This window comes from Prosopis cineraria, unplaced genomic scaffold (assembly GCF_029017545.1).
Source record: "Prosopis cineraria cultivar Desert tree isolate PC_DT_omini unplaced genomic scaffold, ASM2901754v1 PC2, whole genome shotgun sequence".
Lineage (NCBI taxonomy): Eukaryota > Viridiplantae > Streptophyta > Magnoliopsida > Fabales > Fabaceae > Prosopis > Prosopis cineraria.
Genome location: NW_026555333.1, coordinates 1,405,505 through 1,427,992, shown reverse-complemented (window position 1 = coordinate 1,427,992; position 22,488 = coordinate 1,405,505). Strand labels below are relative to the sequence as shown.

General features: G+C 32.6%; 2 protein-coding genes across 2 annotated transcripts; both read left to right on the top strand.

Annotated features, from left to right (window-relative positions):
- The first annotated feature begins 211 nt into the window (after positions 1-211).
- On the top strand, positions 212-3,462 carry LOC129304048 (mitogen-activated protein kinase homolog NTF3). Its single transcript, XM_054943673.1, has 3 exons — positions 212-739; positions 1,239-1,664; positions 2,057-3,462. The coding sequence occupies exons 2-3, from the start codon at positions 1,242-1,244 to the stop codon at positions 2,750-2,752; spliced, it is 1,119 nt and encodes a 372-aa protein (XP_054799648.1). The 5' UTR covers positions 212-739; positions 1,239-1,241; the 3' UTR covers positions 2,753-3,462.
- An 11,974-nt stretch (positions 3,463-15,436) lies between these two features.
- On the top strand, positions 15,437-16,927 carry LOC129303421 (bZIP transcription factor 44-like). The gene has a single exon (XM_054942711.1). It carries the CDS (start codon positions 16,211-16,213, stop codon positions 16,667-16,669), a length of 459 nt encoding a protein of 152 aa, XP_054798686.1. The 5' UTR covers positions 15,437-16,210; the 3' UTR covers positions 16,670-16,927.
- Positions 16,928-22,488: the final 5,561 nt, after the last annotated feature.

Genomic DNA, 22,488 nt, shown 5'->3' with positions numbered 1-22,488 from the left:
TTTTAAATTCGCAGTAGTTGTGATTTTTCAATGAAGAATGGAGAGATGCAGCTACGTGTTGTGGTTCATGCGGCTCAGAGCGTTGCCTACACATTGGAAGATACAATCAATCGTTGTTATTGAATTTTGAGGGTGATGGGCAAGGATTCAGCGACGTCGTATTTGAGTTTGCCCGTCTGGGCAACAGTATCTACGAAAGAAAGACGACATCGCCAACAACGGGTCCCGCCATGGTCACTGGATGATTGAAACCCCAAAAAAAATGTGTCGTTCAAGGAGGAAAACGCGGGTGTGAGTGTGTGAGATGCATTCCTTTCAGAAAGTCCAAAACTATTCGTCGCTTGCTGGTCCGATCTCGATGACATAACGAATCTTCATCGCTGACAATACCTATGCATTCTATCCCTTACAAAGAGATCGAAGGCGAACTTCGGGTCAGAGCATTCTTCTAACGCTCGGTAGAGCTCCTTTAAATCTGGGTCTGTACTCAAGTTGAGTAAAGAGCTGAGCTTTTGGTGAAGAATCCATTGATTTGAAGTGGAACTTGGAGTGAATCGATGTCAATTCTTCTCGCTATAGGGTGTTGATTTGGTTGTGTAAGAAATCAGAAATTTGGGGTTCAATTTCGACGGCGGAAGGATATTGTGGGAAAACGAAGGCAACGGTCTAGCATATATATTTTGAAATTGAAGGGAATTTGCTGTACTAGAAGTATAAAGTTCTGCTTTTTCGTGTAAAGGTAACTCTTTTATTATCATCATCATCTTGGTTATTTGTTATATTCTTTCCCCATTTAGAAGTTACGGTTTGCTAAAATATTAACTCACCATCGGTTTTCTTCCCATTTTTTTTTCCCGTAAATACACATTCTACCTTGGACAGATCTCTACGTGATAAAGAAATAAACGATCTGTATCTCCATCCTGAACGCCCAAAGAGTTTTTCCATTCTTTGGGTGGAGAATTGTATGTAAATTTTGCTCGGTGTCATCTTTCCTAGCATCTTAGTCTCAATCAAGACCGCCAATTTTAGATTAGTGATGGTGTGGTGAAAAACAACCCATTCTCTATAATTTTGTTTACTCTTTTTTATTCTTTAGTGAAAGTCCCTATGTGAGAGATCCTTCGTCAGGACTTTGAGTATGCATATATTGACATATCCTTTTCCCCCTTTCTCAGCACTCTTGATCGAAATCTCCTCAAGTACTATATTATTAATGCCGTCCTGTTAATTTTCAGGGAATGGCGACTCCTGTTGAGCCTCCAAATGGGATCAGGAGTGAAGGAAAGCATTATTACACCATGTGGCAAGCCCTGTTTGAGATTGATACAAAATATGTGCCCATCAAGCCTGTTGGTCGAGGAGCGTATGGAATTGTATGCTCTTCAGTCAACCGAGAAACCAATGAAAAAGTTGCCATTAAAAAGATACAAAATGCTTTTGAAAACCGGGTTGATGCACTAAGGACTTTGCGTGAATTGAAACTTCTTCGGCATCTCCAACATGAAAATGTGATTGCTTTGAAAGATATCATGATGCCGAATCATAGAAGAAGTTTCAAGGATGTCTACCTGGTTTATGAACTTATGGACACAGATTTGCATCAGATTATTAGGTCTTCACAAGCACTGTCTAATGATCACTGCCAATATTTCCTCTTTCAGGTATGAAACTAGATTTTGGACCAAAGGTATGAAACTAGATTTTGGACCAACTGAACTAAGTATTCCTATAGAAGCTAACAAGTGGTCATATGTTTTTTGAGTACTCTAGTTTAGCATCCTGTGGACTTATTCATGACCCAGCCCAACATGTTAAGATCTTCATTTTTTACAAATTCGTGCAGCCCTCTTTTTACATGAATTTATCTGCAGCATTTTTGCCTGTTCACTCCAATGCTATTTTATACCTCAAGATTTCTTCAAGTTATGATTTATTCTCTCCTGAAGAATAACTAATCTTCACGTGGCCCATCCATATGGCTTTATGGAAGATATGATATCTTTGTTTCTTAGTTGGTCATTACACTTACTAATACAGAAGTGCCTGGGTGCAGTTGCTTCGGGGCTTGAAGTATCTTCATTCAGCCAACATCCTTCATCGTGACTTGAAGCCTGGGAATCTTCTAATCAATGCAAACTGTGACCTAAAAATATGTGATTTTGGGTTAGCACGCACCAACAGCAGCAAGAACCAGTTCATGACTGAGTATGTTGTCACTCGGTGGTATCGAGCACCAGAACTTCTGCTTTGCTGTGACAATTATGGGACATCTATTGATGTCTGGTCTGTGGGATGCATCTTTGCAGAGCTTCTTGGACGAAAACCTATTTTCCCTGGTTCAGAGTGCCTGAATCAGCTAAAACTAATTATCAATATTCTTGGCAGCCAAAGGGAGGAGGATCTTGAATTCATTGATAATCCTAAGGCAAAGAGGTACATCAAATCACTTCCATCTTCTCCAGGAACACCCTTTTCCCGGCTTTACCCGAACGCCCATCCATTGGCAATTGATCTACTGCAGAAAATGCTTGTTTTCGACCCATCAAAGAGGATTAGTGTTACTGAAGCACTCCAACATCCTTATATGTCCCCTCTATATGATCCTAACAGCGACCCTCCAGCCATCGTTCCTATTGATCTTGACATGGAGGAAGATTTGGGAGAAGAGATGATAAGGGAGATGATGTGGAAGGAAATGCTTCATTACCATCCTGAAGCTGCGATGGCAGATACGCTCGTGTGCTCATGATCTTATTTTCTTTTGTTTTCCCATTTTGTTACCTTTTTGTGATGGCAAGAGGAGTCTAATAACTAAGTTTGCTCCAAATAAGTAGGAAGGCTTTGATATGATGAGCTTAATATATGTTCTGTTTCCTCCTTATGGAGGACCTACAGAACAACAGCAAAAGAGGGTCATGCTGGGAGGTGAAGCATTACTGCGTTTTGCTAATAGTAGATGTTAACTATTAGTTTGCATGAGAGTAAAGCCCCATTTTTGGTTCCTCACAGATCGGGTGTTTCTCAATTTAGTCCCTCACAGAATTATTTTCTCAGCTTGTGATTATCCAAATATATAACTATCATCATTTATGTCCTGTTATTAATCTGATGTTTATGCATCTGCGCGGGACATTATTGATAATAGTTTCATCTACAAGGGATTAAATTAAATTAGGAAATATTTCCTGTAAAGGAAAAAAATGAAAAGACAATGATGAGGGATCAAATTTTAAAACTAATCTGTGAGATTAAATTGAAAATTACTCAATTTATGAGATACCAACGTGGGGCTTTTAGTTGTTTACATGTTCAGAGCTGTTTTGTATCTGAGTCTGAGCTGGTAACCTGGTTCGAGCTGTAAATGCTTTTGAAACCATGTAAATTTGGTCTAACGTTTATCAATATGATGTATGATTAGAGAAAGAAAACACGTTTTTGTTTGCTTGGCTGGGCATGGAACTGGGCATGGCACTGTACCTGATTACGAGTAAGGGTTGGGGAGAGATGGATGGGAGTTCCGTGTAAGATGAATAACAAGAGAATGCTGCAGGGCTGTTGAGACCTAGTGCAAAAGTACAAACCTGCTAATTGGGTTAGGAAATTAGTTAGATCTTAGAGTTGCAATTAAATAACTAATTCATATTAGTATTACTCGTCCTCCAATACGCGACATTAAATTAAAATATGATTATAAAGTCGTTAATTAGTTTAAAGTTGTGCCTCGAACAGTTTTGACTTGTTTGACTGGATGATATTTGCATGGGCAATGATTTGAGCCCGTTGATTATCCTCTGTGAATTGGCGACTCCAAATTCGTTTTATTTGTCGTACCATGAAGATGAGAGACGTTATCTTTAGTGGATTGGGAGAGGTGTGAAAGCACGCGCGCACATGGATTCATGTATAAATTTGAAGCCAAGTAATAATATGCGTGGATGTGTTTGTAGGAAAAGGGGTGAAAAGAAAGGGATCTGGGTTTGCACTGTGGCCAAACTGTATGACGCAAATGGGCCTTGCCCATAGCACCACGAAGTGGACTTAATGGGTGAGGAAAGCAGGCCCACATACTTTCATTATAACCCATCCTTTTGAAACGTTGTGCTGCTTTTTTTCCCCCCTGGAAATAATGGTGGTCATTAATTGAGACGTTGGAAATCTTATTTTGCTTGTGGATTCTTGATCGGGAAAATACATTTAATTAATTTAATTATTTTATTATGATCTTGATACGTACATATGAAAACTTATTAATATTTTTATTTTTTAATTATAGAAAAATACGAAAATAGCGAAGGTATCCATATCAAAACAACGTAATTGTGAAATGGTTCAAACGGGCTAATGTCTTTTATTATCAAGTGACATTTAAAGGTTAAATTAAGGTACACGTGAAATTGAAAATTCAACGAGGTTGTTTTGAAATTAGGGGGAAAATGAACATGCGTAAGGGTGAAAATAGGCTTTATTAAGTTAAGCTTTGACCAAATAAGTTTGAGTTTGTGTGATAAATTAGAAACTTGAGTCTAACATAAAACTTGTATAAAGCTTTTTTTACAACTTAGGCCTTAGTCTACATAAAGTCTAGCTTGGCCTGAAAGCATTTAAATATGCTCACATTTTAATTTTAAACATCTCAAATATATTTAAAGACTATCATAATATATAATATATAACTTGATCTATCAATTACAATATATAATAATTGAAAAGACTCACTAACTAAAATACAATATAACAATAAAATAATAAAATTAATATTAATATATAAGTCTAATATGATTGAAAATATAATTAGAAATTGATGTATTTTGTGATATATTACATAATATATATATATATATATATAGATCAGCCTATTAGGCTCATAGGCTAGACTCTAAAAAAAAGCCTAATCTATTTAGCTAAGTAAATTTAATTAAAAGCCTGATTCTGATTTGAGCTTATTTAGTAAGGTGGTTAGATTAGATCAGATCAGAAGTAAGCGAAGCTATAAATCCCCATTAAAACCGGACTTATTTCCACCCGTACACGGAAAGAGATGCATGCAGGCATTCAGGGTTGTTGGTAAAGGGGTTGTTTAGGGTGAACGGACAGATGAAAAAGTTGAGAACACAGTGCACATGGATATGGTCATATGGATATAGATGGCGAGGGGGATTTGGCAAATCAAAATTTGTTGGGTTTCAACTTTGAAGATTCAACCACCCACTCCCAGCAGTGGCCAAACACGAGTGCCGGCCACCTACTTTTGTTGAGTGCCTCGGCGTTTCTCTTTTGACATCAGCCAATGTTCTCGGAGGCTCCGTCGTTCTCTGCTTCTGTAAACTTTTAGACTCACAAAGAAAAGTTCACTCCATTTTATATTTGTATTACGAACCTGCATTTAATTTTAAGATGACAACTACGAGTAATATAATAGACATTTTATTCAAGTTAGCTATTTCTCTGGGCGCCAACTTTGACTCTGTAGTCTATATTATATATCTTCGTCTGTCTCGTCTGCTCGTCATGCATGCATGTCCATGAATCTGCACTGTGCCGCAGACATGCTACATATACAGCTGCACAAAGGATTGGACTTAGTTTAAGCTTAGGATATTTGTAAAAAAAACTGATACTTTTGCTAAGTTTGCTCAGAATATAATTTCAGAGGAACATTTCTTTAACCATCCTTCCTCTTTTATTCAAGAAGAACAGGAAGGGGAGAGAAATGGCCATATAGAGGTGTTTTGAGTTTGTAATATATGGTTATAAATGAATCATGATTTTAATCCAAAAAAAAGGGATTGGACTTAAATCTATTTTGAAATCTGATCTCTTTCATAAACAAAATTAGATTAAACAACCTATAGTTAGGTCTGATCTAATAATAACCCAAAAATTAATAAGATCAGACTTAATCCAAAGGATTGAGAGACTAGTCATGTTAATCCAGTACTCATTTAGTCTTTTTTTTCCTTTTTTCTCTATGAAAGGCAATAATTCATTTCATAAATTCAATTAAGATAATAAAAATACTTATAATCATAATAAATTCATAATAATTCCTAACAACAAGAAAAAAAGTTTGAGTTACAGCCCAAGTGGTTCAAATTATTAAATTATTAATTTGATCGTGTGACCATGCGAGATCAGACTTATTAAATAATTAATAGTCTTAATTTATTATTATAAATAATTAGTAAATTAATTATAATCATATTAAATAAATTTAATAGAATCAGACTGGATCAAGTGATCAGATGTCTAGTCTTCTGTCTAGCCAATTCAAAAAAACAGTATGATGTTTTTAGTCTTTTCAATCTTAAAAGATTAATTTTTAACAAGACCAAATTTTGTTAAGTCAAATTATGTTGAATGAGATTGGAAGATTTTTTTACAATGTAGACACATGTGATACAACTACACCGCAGTCTAAAAACAACGATGGAAGTTGCTCTTAGTCAAGAAGCAGGCTTTTTTACCAAATACTACACACAGTAAAAGAAATGACCAAAATGCTGCAACGTGGGAAGTATTTTCCAAAATACTACACTAAAAATCATTTATAAGATGAACATGTTTGAGGTTTTGAAAAAATCGTTCTCGCCTAGAATAATTTTAGAGTCAATTTTTTTTAATTTTATTAAAAGTGAAATTGTTCACTGCCTGAATGATTTTAGTTTATTAATATTGATTTAATATTTTATTCCCAATCCTTACATCTTTTTACTTTTGAATATAATAGACCATCAAATAAATCACATGTCACTCCTTGATAATCGATTTTTTAGTTGAATTACCTTAATTTGATTTAAATATACTGACTATGCAGATAAATAAAACACTTAAATTTCAAGAATAGAGAAACATAAAACAATAACAGCAGCCACAACGTATGAGAAAAAGAACAAGATGTGGCACTGAAAGTCACTATTTGTGAGGTAAATTAATTTTTACTTTTCACTCATATAACTTATCCATTCATTATTATTTTTCATAAAAACTAATAATTATTTATTTATTATCAATAATTTTTAATTTAATACACCTCATAATAATTCCTTAATCATATTAGTAACAATTATTATTTATCATTTTCATTCAAATGATTATTAAATTATTACTGTAATTATATGGTGCAGCTAAAGTTCATAAATTGTTTTTGTCAAGAATGAGTTTTGGAGGAATTGAATTGATATATTGAAGAAATCATTCTTGGTGTGATGAATTTTAAGTGCAACATTTTGTGTAACATTTTGGTGTTTTCTTTTACATTGTATAACATGTTAGTAAAAAAAAACCAGCTTCACACTCTTTGGCTTTAACTTTACTACGGCATCTTCATGTTTTTAACCCCTTATATAGTCAGTGCACATGAATCTTCTTAATCCGCGTGAAAAGCAAAACTTGGGTCTAGGTGGTTTTGAAGACTTGATAAAACGATCGTGGGTAAAGAAGGAAAGACTGAAAATAAAACATTAAATCAGCAATAATACACTTCATTTTTAATAAAATAAAAAAATAATTTTTGATTACAAAATTATTCTAAGCGAGAATAATTTTTTCATAACCTCAAACTCGTTCTTCTTTCGAATGATCTCTGGTGTAGTATTTTAAGAAACATTTGGTAATTTGTTTTACTGTGTGTAGTATTTTTGTAAAAAAGTCCAAGAAGCAACAGAAGTGAACGTGACCGTCTCTCTTTTGTCTTCAGGTAGAGTGGAGGCTTTTCCTTCTCTTTTTGAGTACAACTCTCTCTCTCTCTCTCTCTCTCTCTCTATTTTTTAATATTTTTTTGCCAACATCCTCTCTCTAATACTGCTTTATAATAAAGCCACATATTCCAAGGGTCGTGACAGTCAAATTTGACGGATCCTATTCTTTTAATTTAAGGGGAATAATACAGAGATCTTCATTAATTTAACTTAAGTATCAAATTTTAATAAATTTCAAAAATTTATAAATTTAGTTTTTTAATTTTACAATTTTATTATGACAAATTTTTAACTTATATTTTAAATTTTAATAAAAAAATAAATTTATTTATTTTTTAACTATATTAAAATTTAAAAAATAAATTATAAAGCTATCACAATAAAATTATAAAATTAAATAACGGATATGCACATCTTTAGAGTTTGAAACTTGAAAACTAATTTAAACCTATCTCTCATTTTCCCTTTAATTTAGTTTCTTCGTGAACCATTTTATTTGATTGACGTGTTCCATGCAACGAGGAACGTCATTTAAATTTTAAATATCTTATAATCTCTAGCTAGTATCCTCTTCAAACTACGAAGGCGATTCAAAGGCAAAGAGAAAAAGAAGAGAAAGGTAAAATTGAAAAGATAAAGTGATGAAATCATGAAATCTGATTTGTAGTTCACAAACTGCGCCAGTGTAGACAAGAAGGGAAGCCCACAGAGATACGGCGAAGATCTCGTGGCGATTGGTGGGGTTAATTCGGCTTCTTCGTCGCGAAGGAAACAAAGGGAACTGTTTAATCATTGAGATGAAGAGGTAAACTAGGTATACGGAACATGACATGACAGAACTAACTAGGCACAGCCTAGCACGTGCATTTTAATTCTTTGAGATTCAAATAATTAGAATTAAAAAATGGACGGCCTAAGCTCATATAAGTTCGACCCTCCTTTGTGAACTGGACCTTTAGGAACTTGAACCGTTCAATTTAATTTTTTTAAAATATTATTTTTTAATATCTGATTTTATATAAAAAATTTAAAATCAAGCTTGTAAGCCTTTATTATTATTTTTTATTTTTTAAACTTTTTTAAATTAAAATTTTTAATCATAATATTTCATATATTTTTAAAAAATATAAATTATAATGTTTAAAAATTAAAAATAAATCACAGAAATTTTAATTTTAAAGTATAAATATAAATTTTAAACTTTAAATTTAATTTAAAAATAAAAACGAACTTAAAAAGATGACTTGAGCCGGGCCTAATTTTTAAGGGTTATCAGCATCTGGGCTGGGTTTGAAAGCTTGACTTTTTTAAAAATATTATTTTTTAAATTTAAATTTTTATAAAATAATTTTATATAAAGAGCCCCCTAAACTCAATCTTTATTTATGATTTTAAATAAAATCCCTTTGAAAAGCTGCAAGGACGCAGTTGGTTAAAAAAAAATAAAAAGAAAAGAAAAGAAAAGAAAGCTGCAAGGACGCAATAATGCGCGCGTCTCCAACAAAGAAGAGCAACTTGCAAGGGCGGCACTCCTGCAGCTTCCCATGGATGACTGGAAAGTTTCCTATGAAACGGATGATCTCCGTTAAAGCGACTGTAATTGATAACAGTGGCTTCACTGACCCTCACCGTGGCAGTTTCGTTGCTTCGATCAATTCCTTTTCAAGTTTCAGTGCAGATCACCCTTTCTTTTTTCGTTTGCCCAAAAAAAACAAATGCAGAGTGAAACATGTTGTGTGCTGTATATTGATTGATCATGAAACTGATGTTGGTGCGTATCTGACTGGGTCATAGACCAAATGAGAAATAAAGTGAGGAAACCAGGGATGATGAAAAAGATGAGGTGAGAGGAGAGAGAGAGAGAGGAGTGGAGCTGGACTTTCAGATGGCTTTTGCAAAAGTAAGAAAGAGACTTCATGCGACCCAACCCGAGTAACCGACCGTGGAATCCCTTTTCCACAATCCCTTCACATCTGCACGTACAAGCCACTGACATCAAGATTTCACAATTATTCCACGCTGCATCTACATGCATGCCTTTTCTCTTTCTCTTCAAAGTACCATCTATCTGTATATGTGCTTGTACAAATTAATTAATCATGGAATGCCATTTAAATTTTCGCTGTCTCTGTATTCTTCTCTCTGCTGCTTTTTTTTTTTTTTTAAAGAAAAGAGATGACAATTAAGATCTCTAGTATTAATGCTGGAACAGTACTGAGGATGGAAAGGGGATTTGGTTTGAGATAGTGCGTGTGTGTATTCGCGAAAACACGTGCACCAAATACCAATGTCCACAGGAGAAGGGGCATTTGCCCCTATTTAAATAAGTAAAAAAATTTCACTTATTTTCATGTTACAATTGCACGTGTTCCCTTTAAAATAGCGATTTCCCACTTAGAAAAAATTAATTGTTTCACATCCTCTTTAAAATTAATCAAACATTCATATTTAAAATGCTAGAGTTTACTTTTAATCCATTTTTATTCATACTTATAATCCTTTAATTTATATAAAATTTTATTTTAATCCCTTAATTTTATAAAATTATTCAATCACTTAATTTAAACACCATTACTTTCATCAATAGAATTTTTTTTACATTAAATTTTTAAATATTAACAAACATTCTCAAAAATTTTTAAAATAATAATGATTGTGCAAAAAATAATCATTAAAACTTTTGGTATTATGATTAAAGACTAAAAAATACTTTATAGAATTAAGAGACTAAAATAAATCATTGCATGTAGTAAAGGACCAAAGGCACACTTTAGCTTATTAAAAAAATATCATTTATCTTTTATTTATATTTAGTAAAGTAATTCATGATGGAAACGAAATTAATATATTTTTAAATTCTGATATAATTTATTTATATATCTATTTAGTTAATAATTATAATTTTATTCTTTCAAAAATTATTAATATTTGTGTTTGGTGTAATGCTGCCCCCGTTAATAACTTTTTTTGGGTCTGTCACTGCCCGCACCCTTTAATGGTAGCTGCGTGAAGAAGAAAAAGAGGAAGGGAAGGAATTGTGATATGGTGAGGCAAAGAAGGAGGGTCTCAAAATAGTGAGAAGAAAGAAAGAGAGAGAGCTAGTAAGCGTGAGGGATCGAGATTCGATATCATTTTTTTTTTTTCACTCCCATCTTAATTTACAAGACATTTTTGAGAGATATTTAATTTTAAAATATAAAATACTTTAATAAAAATAAAATCTTATTAATTATTTCTTTTTAATATTATTTTTATTATATTCTCTGTCTTTAGTATTATTTCACAAATGAAGTATTAAATAAAAAATATTTTTAAAAATTTATATTTTTATTTTGAAAAAATAAAGTTATAAATTATATTTAATAAATTTTATTAATACATGTGATTTTTTTTAAAATATTTTATAAATTGGGATGAAGTTAGTGTAATACTTCCTTATATTCTTATTATAGAACTCATTTTAAAAAGACTTTTATCTTCAATACAATACACTTGATGAGATATTAATACATACATATATATATATATATATATTTTTAATATTATCTGTATTTAAACTCATTAATTATTGGAAAGAATGCAATATATATTTAAAATTTTGTATTTAAATATGAATAAAACTAAACATTTATTTTATTTTTAATTATTAAATTTTATCTCCTTGATTTCGGTGAGATAAACGTGCGTTATAATAGAGAGGAGAGAGACTGATTAATGTTAAAAACATTGGCCTCCCCAAACATTCGAGGCTGGCTCTCCCACGGTTGGTTGTGCTGTAGAAATTGGCCGAGCGTCGAGGGATTTGATGGGCGATGGAGTTTTAGAGAGCCACGAGACTCAAGACTACCTACGCCATCAAAATGACTCTGACGGCAGGGACAAGATTGAAACACGCGCGCCTTGATAAAATACGTGTAAGTTTCTACAATGTGAACAAATTTGCGCTCACCGGACTGCCTGCGTGTGTGTCTGAAAATATCCCAGGAGAGAGAATGGGATGCAAGCAATGGAGGAACGGCCAGGGGCTTGACAAGACCTTGCAAATTTATTAATTTAATGAACGAGGAAACAATAAACTTCAAGGCCATACTACTCGGAAGAGATCCGGAATATTCTGTTGACACCTGCGTGAGATGCCCTTACCTTACGCTTTTACTCTCGTTGTAGGGCCCACCCCCACTTATTATATATAAATCACATATATCATATCATTTATAATCTATTTAATAAAAATATAATATTTAAATAATATTAAATATAAATTTATCTTGATATTAATAATAGTAAAAAAATATAAAAAATAAATATATATTTTTTATAAAGTAAAATTAATTTAAAAAATGTCAAGATTTTATTTAAATTAATTGAAACATTTTAATTAAATAAATCACAAATGATATAATCTATTTAAGCATTTCTCATGATATCAATAGGTTAAAATAAAAGAAGAATTTTATTGAAACTCATAAAAAAATTAATTATCATAAATTTTAATTTAATTATTAATAAATTTTATAATAATTAATTTTTTATGCGATCTGTAATTTTTTCAAGAAAATAATCCAATACGCCTCTCTGTCAAGGGCCCCATTTTCAATCTCCCTTCTTTCACAATAAAGTCATCATCAGTGGCTCCTACTTTTGGTACCTTTCCCCCTTTCTTTTCAAAAATTATTGTAAAATGTTTTTTTTATATGAGATGTAAAAACTAGGGAGGATACACCAAAATGAATGGCTCCAAAGGTTAAAAATCATTTGTGAAATTTGTTTTTTAAAAAATGTGCAAAGTCATGATACACGAACGTGAAAAGCACAGAATCAAAAAGGCTGCAGATGAGGAGAGTAATTTATCAGGTCATTTATCATTGGTGTAATTTCATTTTAATTATGAATGTATTTTTTAATTAAAAAAAAAGAAAAGCACAAAATGACACGAAAGCCGAGTTGTAAAGGGTCCATTAACTTCGAAAAATATAACTTGCAATGGTCATCACCAAGCCAAACGCGGCTGTGAGATCAGGGGGGTTGCCTCTTCGTCCTGTCTCCGGATATAAGAATTTTCTCCTCCCCTCTTTCTTTTTTCTTTCTAGCTTTAACATCTAGGTTTGGATAGTTTAGATTTAATTTTTTATAAAATTATTGTTAAATGTTAAATAATAAAAGATAAATATTTTATAAAAAATCAAATACAAACTGTCCAGAATATTTAAGACGCACACCCGCCAAACCTATAGAGGAGCTAGCTAGGATGGGAGTTGATTAGTGATTACATTGGAGCGGTGAGGAACCTAAGCTTCTCGCTTTTCTCACGGTGGATGGGGAAGTGGGTGAAGTAATAATGTAATGTGAACATCTAATTAAACTAGTAGATCTCCAATAAAAGGTGGGAATGAGCGGGATTCCGATTAATTCAGACTAAGTTTAATGGGTTAAATTGAATAAGTTTGAAAATATTAGGACTAAATTTGAAGGTTAGAATTTTTTTTTTAACTTCCATTTGACCAAACTTGAAGAATTTCAAACCAAATTCAAATTTGAAAGGTTTGGCTTAAGTACCCATTTAAAAAAAAAGAAATGAAATTAACATTTAATTTAGTCTTCACTTTGTGCTCATAAAATATCTCAAAAACTCTCACTTCGCATGTTTCATGGTCCACCGATCATGATCAATATGCTTAACTAAACCCTCTGACTGTGTATCATGGATGTATTAGGACGTAGGGATTTCCAGTGTAATATGAATTTAATTCACTTAACAAAATAAAATGTTTATTTAATTCGTTTCATATAAGGTTCATTTAACATGATTTTTTTTTGAATATTTAACATAATAATTTTAGTAAAATTAGTTTTTTTTTCCTGGCCTCAGTGTAGCTAGGAATTGGACTAGATTGCATGTTTTTTTTTTTAAAAAAAAATTCATACTTCCAACATTTACTTGTATATCACAATCAAATACATTGCACTAGGGTTGTTCAATTTATACCCGTCTCGATTAGCCTGTTTCCATTCCTGTCTGAAAACAATCGAGATGAAATTTTATGAGATAAGATAGAAAATAGTTAGAAGCTAAGTAATATTTAAATTAAATGTAGATTGAGACTTTATGAGATAAGAGATTATGTAGATGAAGATTTTTCATATATAAAAAAAGTAGTCAAATAAATAATATTGATATCCATTAATTTGTAGCCATTTACGTTTTTTAAAATCATAAAATCATGAAAAAATATGTGTCCTTGCATTTTACTTGTGCTTTGTTATCAGTCTTTATACTTTTTTTGATATCTTAAATTCCTATATTTTTACTTTTTATTATTTTAGACCCCTTCATAAATAAATTGTTGGAATCTAGGATATCAAAAAAAAGTAAAAAATTAAAAAATAAAATGTGAGTAAATTATAGAGATTAAAGTATATTTTTCATAAAAACTTCTATAAACTGTCATACCTCACCTCTTTCCAAGATGACACAGAGTAGATTAAATTGATCAAGATACCGATCTATTAAACCATGGTTAGGTTAGATTGTGATTGGACCTTTTTAATTTAAAATAATATTGTTTAAATAATACATATGAATACAAAATAATTTAATCAATATTTGTTCGTGTATTGTCATGCGTGTTCAAATATGTCTCGTGATATTTGTTTATATCAGTTTCACATATTCCAAATTAACATAATTTTATTCATGCCTAATTTAAATAGTCAAAAGATGAACATTAAAAATAAATTTATAAAATAAAAGCATGAATAAAAGACAAAGCAATCGTTACCTATAATGATATTACAAATGCAATTTTAATTTTAATCACAAAAGTACTACATGTAAAATGCAATATGCGATGTTTGTATTGGCAAGAGTGCGTGTTGGGAGGTGATGGGCTGCCGGCACGCGGCACCCTTACATGTCAATAAAAGACAAAGCAATCATTACCGTTTATCTTTTAAAAACAATCTTGGCCGTTGACTTAAAGCTTGTTTTTTGTCCTCTCTCTTCTACCAATGCTCTGCATTTCATTGCAGGCTTCAAACTGGCATCTCTACAAATTTCGACACGCACAAAAATAAGTTGAGCCCAGTACAACTTGTATTTTTCTCAAATCTATACAGGCCAACTTGTATGGTCTACAGTAGCCCATAATCCCGCCTCAAACTATAATACAAAATTTTGAGGTCATATTATTAGATTGCAAATATACTTCATAAAACGCAGGATATCATGTACTTTTTAAAGAAGATCACCTCCCACTTACCCTTGGTTTTGTTGGTAGGATGAAAAGATGTCCTTTTACATCCTGTCATGTTACTCGGCTGAATTCATATCAAATTTGCTTTTTTGTGTTTGGGTGCTAGTGAAATAGGTTATAATTATTTAAATACGAGATTTTAGTTTTAAGTTTGTGTAAATAAAAAAGAAATACTACCATCAAACCTGATAATATCTGAATCTGATCTAATTAAATAATCATATTAAAAATAATTGTTTCCTCGAATATAAATTATTTTTTAAAAAATTTGTGGAAAAAAAGAACTTCAGTTTTTTTGAAGGAAATTTAATAATACAACTATAAATATTCACTTAATTATAGCAAAATCAATATTTATATAATATTAAAATTACTGTATTGAATTGTAATATCTCCGACAAAAAGAGGCTGGCAATCAATTAAAAAATAGCAGTCGTTCCCTCCCCCCACCCCCCAAAAAAAGTCCGTACAGGGGTGACCGGTTGGAATTGGAAGGTTGTGAAGCTTTCGTCTCCACCCCACATGCCTAATCGTCTTCTCACCAAGCCTTTGGAGAAGATTCCCATGCTCCCTTCAATTGATTCTCATTTTCCTTTGCCCCATTCTGATTTTCTCTGCCTTTCTTTTCCTGCTTTTCCTCTATAAATTGCTCCTTCGAGTCTCTCTGCAACTTCCCCTTCTTCGTTTTCCTCTTCCTTCCTTAGCTCTTAAATCTTTATCTCTCTCTCCCTCAAGCCCAGGCTTTCTGGCTTGCCGTATTTCTGCTTTCCGTGAAATTTATTTTGGGTTAGGTTAATCACCTGAAACCCGTTATATTTTAAATCTCTTGGGACCATCGTTTTGCAGGCATCTGAGGCTGGTTACAGGCGGTTATTCTGCCGGAGGAAGTTCTTCCCATGTTTCTTTACGCTGATTTTTCGGTTTTTAACGTTTGAGATTCATGTCTCCAGTCGTCAGTGAAATCCTCCGTTCCGGGTTTATGATAAATTCTTCCTTGAGGCGCAGGACCCACTTAGTTCAGTCCTTCTCTGTTGTGTTCCTCTACTGGTTCTATGTGTTTTCATAAATCTCTTAACATCATCGCAGTTCTGTATTATATAATTGTTTAAATATTATCGTCAAAATTAAAATTAGCTCCGTGTCATTGGGGTCCTGCTCCTGCTGCGTCTTTTAGATTTCAAAGCTAGTTTGTGGTCTTTTTTTCGATAGTTGGGTAAATTCTGGAAAAACCAGTCTTTGGTGCACAGATCATATCTCATGGACTTGTCCGGTGGAAATTCGTCCATGTCCACCAGATTTCAGAGCTCTGGTTCTGAAGAGGATCTGCAGGCTTTGATGGATCAGAGAAAAAGGAAGAGAATGCAATCGAACCGGGAATCGGCAAAGCGATCCCGGATGCGAAAGCAAAAGCACTTGGATGATCTGATGGGCGAGGTGAGTCAGCTGAGAAAGGAAAATAGCGAAATCCTGACAAGCATAAACATCACCACACAACACTATCTGAAAATTGAGGCCGAAAACTCCGTATTGAGGGCTCGAACGGCGGAGCTTAGCCACAGGCTGCAATCACTCAACGATATTCTGAGCTTCATCAACACGAGCACTGGGTTTTATGAAACCGATTGCTATCCAGCGAGAGCAGACAACTTCATGAATCCCATGGGCATGCCCTTTCTCAATCAGCCTATTATGGCTTCTGCAGACGTTTTTCAGTAGTGAGGCTATTATCTTCTCCAAGGCCTTGTGCCTCAGAACCTGGAAATTCTCGAAAAGGAGTCCAATTCTTGTTTTCTTTATGTCGGAGTCAGCGAGTGGAGAAAATTTGAACTTTCTAGGTTCTTTATCTTCTTCGACCTCTCAGACTTTTAATGTAATATGTCTAATTAATTGTTGTAATGGAGTTGAGCAGAAGCTAGTGGTTTGATTCTGGTAATGGTGGGTCGGGATATAAGTAATATTGGCTGAAGTGCAGTATATGCTCGTGTTTGTGTGTGTGTGTGTCTCTGTATGGATTGATGGGCATTTCCATGTAAAAATGGTATTTGTCAATTATATATATATATATATATACATACCTTTTTCGAACTCTCCCCTTAGCCCTTGGATTAGGAATGGAGAAACGGGTTCAGAATTAAGATTTTAGTGGGTTTGGTTTTGAAAAATAACAAATTTAATTAAAAAATATAGAAGAAGAATCAGGAAAATTTATCCACCCTCTTTTTTTTAAAAATGAATCTATTAAAGTTTCAACGTTATTGTTTGATTGAATCATGTCAATTGTTGTTAGGCTCAATGAGTGTAATTCTTTCAAAAATATTTTATGCATTTATATAAATTTAAATTTCAGATCTTATATTTAATTTGATTATAACACTTTCACTAAAACTAACATCTGGTAGTACAAATTTTTATTTTTTAGTGTGAGATGTAAAAATGATAATTACTTGCGTATTCCACGTAGTACACGTATAGAATAGTTGGTAAATACTTCGTAGACATACATGTCAGACGATACCTTCTTGTCCTAATATAGTTTTAAATCAGATCACCTATTGTCCTCTAGGCCCAATGTCCAATTGTAATTGAGTCGGTATTCTCTTAAATTATAAGATTTCATTAAACAATTTAATTAACCACTGTATTTTTTTTTAACCCAAACATTTTCACATTTCAACAGGAAAACAATCAAGTTTATTGACTCTATCATTTATCATTTTTTTAAGAGTTTCTTTCACTTTCCAAGCTCATGTTCTTCAATAAAATGACAAATTTTACTCTTTCAAAAGTTATTAAATCTTCCTAGTTAATTGATGACCTCCCATCGTCATTGAAAAGCTTAAAAAAGTATGTCTACCACTTGTCTTTAATATTATTATCTGTGACTAAGACATTCTCCTCTTCATCATTTATACACCTTACTTGTTCTAAATCTCTTGATTATCTATCCTTACTTTTGGCAACCATATTCTATTATACAAAATAAATATAAACTAGAGCATATAGTAATAATGAACTAATTCCTATCCTCTTGCGTCTTCTCCCTCTTTGTACCAGAGTTAAAGCCATTAAATTGTTAAATGAAAGGGGTGTGTTTAGTCACTCAGTAAATAAGGTCAAACCCACCTTATGCAGTTATATATTAATTATAATTAATTATATATGAAATTAAATTCTTAAAACATACTTACACACACATCATAACTTATCATTACTTATTTGAAATTATTTTTATCTCACATACACTAGTACATTGCCATAATACATTTAACATGTGACCATAACCCGTTATTCACGTAACTTGCCAAATTACAATCATGTGACACGTTGTTACTCACCACAAGTGCACGGGTAATAGCAAGTAATATAATAAATATAAAGTATCATTTCCTTGAGGATTTGTTTAAAAATAATAATTAAATAAAAGATTAAGTGAGTGCAATTAAGTTGAGTCAAATACAATTAGGTGAACATGATTTTACAAACTAAATTAGCACTAGAAAATAAAGAAAACAAATTGATTCACATACTTCAAGCTCAAATTTAGACCTAAAATTATTTATCCTCCTTATATCTCATAACACCAAAATCACCTCTTCTCCTAAATACTTTTAATAAAAATAAGTGCTAATCTAAAGTTCTAAAAATACTTAGACAAGCTTTTTCAAGTCATAAACAAATGTTTAGTTAAATTAATTACCCAATCTCTTATTACAATTAATAAAATTTAATTTTTAGCTCCAACTTTAATGTGGCTATGCAAGGTGAGCAAATATATCTTTATCTTACTAGCAAAACCGTCAATTCAATATGCAAATATAAAGTTCTTGCATTATTTTACCTAAATTCTACACTCAACTTAGCACTCTCAGGCATCAATCAAGTGAATCTAACATTTAAATGATGGCCAATCACTTAAAAATATTAAGAAAAAAGTAAAATAAACACACACAAACACACACACGCACATCATTAATCACAAAAAAGAGAGGAAGAACATCATGTTAATACATACAAGGATTTCAAATAACTCTTGAACAAAATGTTTAGCTACTCATAATATCCAAAAGATATAAATACACAAAATATTTGAACCCATATCAGAATATAAGAGAGGAAAGGAAAGAGGAACAGAAAAACTAAAGAAAAAAAACTCCAAATGTCTTCAAAACTTCATTCTCTTAAACCTAACTCTTCCAATGCCCAACTTTAATACACAAAGCTTCATTCTCTTGAACCCAACTCTATTCTCATTAAATTCATTTGAGTCAATAAATTCAAAATCATAACCTATATAGATTAAAAATTATTTTTCACTATCAAACCCTAACCATAAACTCATAAATGTGGAAAAGATGGAGAGATTAATGAGTGTGATACTTAACTTAGGTGTTTGTAGCTTCTAAAATACTCCTAATGTCGTTCAAGAATGAACCTTAGTAGTGCTTAACTCATCTTCTTCATTTCCTCCCTTTCTCTTCATTTTGTTTCTGTCACAAATCGTAACTTATTTTTGTAGAAAAATGGCCGTGCACCACAACAGATGCTGAATGCACCATGGTGCATGGCATAGAGAAATCCCCTTCTCGCATCTGTAGTGTCTATGCACTGTGGCAGATGCACTCCATACTACGACGTGTGATACAGCAATACTAACCCTTTATTTTCTTCTCCTTTGAATATTTAGGTGGCTTAACTCTACACCAAACTTAAAATTAAGGTTAAAACACAACCCAAAATTAGTCATTAGACCTTCTTGGCCACATACCACTATAATTTACTTAATTATTATAACTAAGCTTAGTTTATTATGGGATTAAAATTTACGATGTTACAATTTTAATATTCCAAAGGTGATCCTTCTCTATTTTTCTTCAAATCTAACAAGGTAGTTATGTTTGTTCTAGTCTTTGTAGATGATATCATTGTTACAGGAAACTATCTAACAGCTTTAAATCTATTTATCAGACAGCATAATACTTACTTTGCTCTTAAAGATGTAGGCCAACTTCATCATTTTTTAGGTATTGAAGCCTATCAAGATGATACAGGACTATATCTTAAGTAAGAAAGATATATCCTAAGCATTCTAAAAAAGTGTGGGATGTCAAATGCTTCACTTCTTCAGTTCTTACACCAATGGTTATGAACAAGAACTATTTAAAGGAAGAAGGCATTCCTCTCAAAAATCTGAATCTTTACAGACAAGTACTCAGCTCTTTACAATATCTAGTTCATATTAGACCAGGCATAATATTTTCTATCAATGAATTAAGTCAGTTTCTATGCTTTCCTTGAGATACTCATTGGCAAGCCTTGAAATGAGTCCTCAAATATCTTAAAGGAACCATAGATCTCAACCTATGTATTAAACCAAGTAATCATCCTACCTTACAGGGCTTCTCTGATGCCGATTAGGCTGTCTGCCCAAACAATCGTAGATCTATAGGCAACTACTTCATTTTCCTTGGTGATTCTCTAATCTCATAGTCCACTAAGAAGTAACTGGGTAATCAGCTGAGTCTGAGTATCATGCCCTTGCAAATCTAGCCTAAGAGCTTTCATGGATTCAGTCATTCACTTGAGAACTTGGACTTCACCTTTATGAACCTCCTATTGCATGGTGCAACAACCTAGGTATCATTGCCCTTACCTCAAATCTAGTATTCCATGCTCGGTCAAAACATATTGAACTTGATGTTCACTATGTCCATGATCGCGTCTTTAATCATTAGCTGTCACTTTCATATGCACCATCCACTGAGCAACTTGCAGATCTATTTATTAAAGCTTTGTCTTATTCAAATCATTAGACTTTTCGAACCAAACTTGAGATCCTGAAGCCACCTATCCCTTATTTGCGAGGGCATGCTAAACCAGATCATCTATTGTCCTCTAAACCCAATAAAGTCTATAAGTCACAAAAGGCCTAATCTCCTACTTAGGTGTTGCATTTTGTATTCTTTATTATACATAGCTATTTATTATTTATTTGTCATCTGACGTGATTATTTTGTACTTGAGGTTTCATACCCACTCTATAAATAGCAATATACAATTCAAAGGCTTGTGTACCACTTTTCCACACCAATACAATTCTTATTTCTCTTCTTATAGAATGATATAAACATGCACAATAAAACATAAAAGTAGGAAAAGAGGTCGCATTGCAATGTTTGGCAAGTTGAGTCCTTTTTCTTTTCTCTTCTTTTCTTTTTTTAAGGCTAAATGAAGACTAAGCATGAGTACTTGTAATGGAAACAATACAGACAAAGGGCCTCTGTAAAAAAAAAGGGTACTATTTGAAGAGTTGAGAAATATGAAGAATTTCTTGGCTTATGTGGACTTCGTCCTTATGGGTCCAACTTTTATAGGCTTAGATCTTTAAGTTTAGTTTCCTGAAAATATCCTATTTTTCAAAACTTGAGTTTTATTTAAAGGATTTAGAGCTAAGTTTATAAGCCCATTTAAGAAAAAAGTAAAATTAAAATACATTAAAGATGATGTAAAAAAATCACATGATTTGAATAAAAATATGAAATAAGCCATGAGCTAAACTACTAATTTAGAGCACATTTCTTTAAAGATGGTAAAAAAATTACATGTTTTCAAAAATAAATTATGAGGTCAAGAAATTGGGTGATTCATTCTTTGACTATAGAGTCTTTGCATAAAAAAATGCATAGAATTTCTAGGAAAACCTAACCAATTTCTTGCTCTTATTCACCTAGTTTTTTTTAGTCAAAGCTTTTATTCACTTGGTTATTGGTTAAGAGCTACTGTGCATTCCGATGTTTGAAATTTTTTGTCTAACTTCATCTTCCCTTCACCCCACCATTTTTGACATTTCTAGCTAACTCTCATGCCTCCCTATTTTCATTTTCTCAAACACATCTTTACTTCTAGTCCTAGTCTCACTCTTACATCCTTACTCAAATATCCTGACACACAGCAGACCACAGATTAGAAATTAGAAACAATATGACTACATTAAAGGCACTTGCTTGAAGTTGAGAGCGAGAGTAGAGGCAATATCAAGAAGACGAATCGTGAGACTAAAAGATTAGGTGAGTAATCGTCCACAGAGGGCCAAAGATAGAGACAACATGTGAGATCGATAGAGAGCTAAGACTGACTTTCCAATATTGAAAGGGCGACACATAAGAGAGGAGTAGTGGCGAGTAAGGTTGCACAAGTCTCTTTCATAGAAAGGACTAAGTTAAACAACTCGTAGTCCGATTTGGTCAAGTTGTAAATGAAGGAAACACTGTGTTCAAACTTCAATCTATTCAAATAAATTAAAATAATTAAAAAATATTAAAATAATTTTATAGGATCGAACTAAACTAAGTGGTATGAGAGTTTGGTTTCTTTTTCAGTCCAACCCAAGAAGTTGGTCTAGTCTCTTTGGTCCTTTAGACTAATTTTTTACCAGACAAGACAGGATAGGGTTTGTTTGGTTAGACAAGGTTGGATAGGACAACCAAACTTCTGCACAACCCTAATGGCCAAGAAAGAGTGAGTGAGATTAGGGTTCT

Coding starts and splice junctions, on each gene's coding strand:
- LOC129304048 (XM_054943673.1), top strand. CDS start 1,242: ATGGCGACTCCTGTTGAGCCTCCAAATGGGATCAGGAGTGAAGGAAAG. Junction 1,665..2,056: donor GCCAATATTTCCTCTTTCAG/GTATGAAACTAG, acceptor GCCTGGGTGCAG/TTGCTTCGGGGCTTGAAGTA.
- LOC129303421 (XM_054942711.1), top strand. CDS start 16,211: ATGGACTTGTCCGGTGGAAATTCGTCCATGTCCACCAGATTTCAGAGC.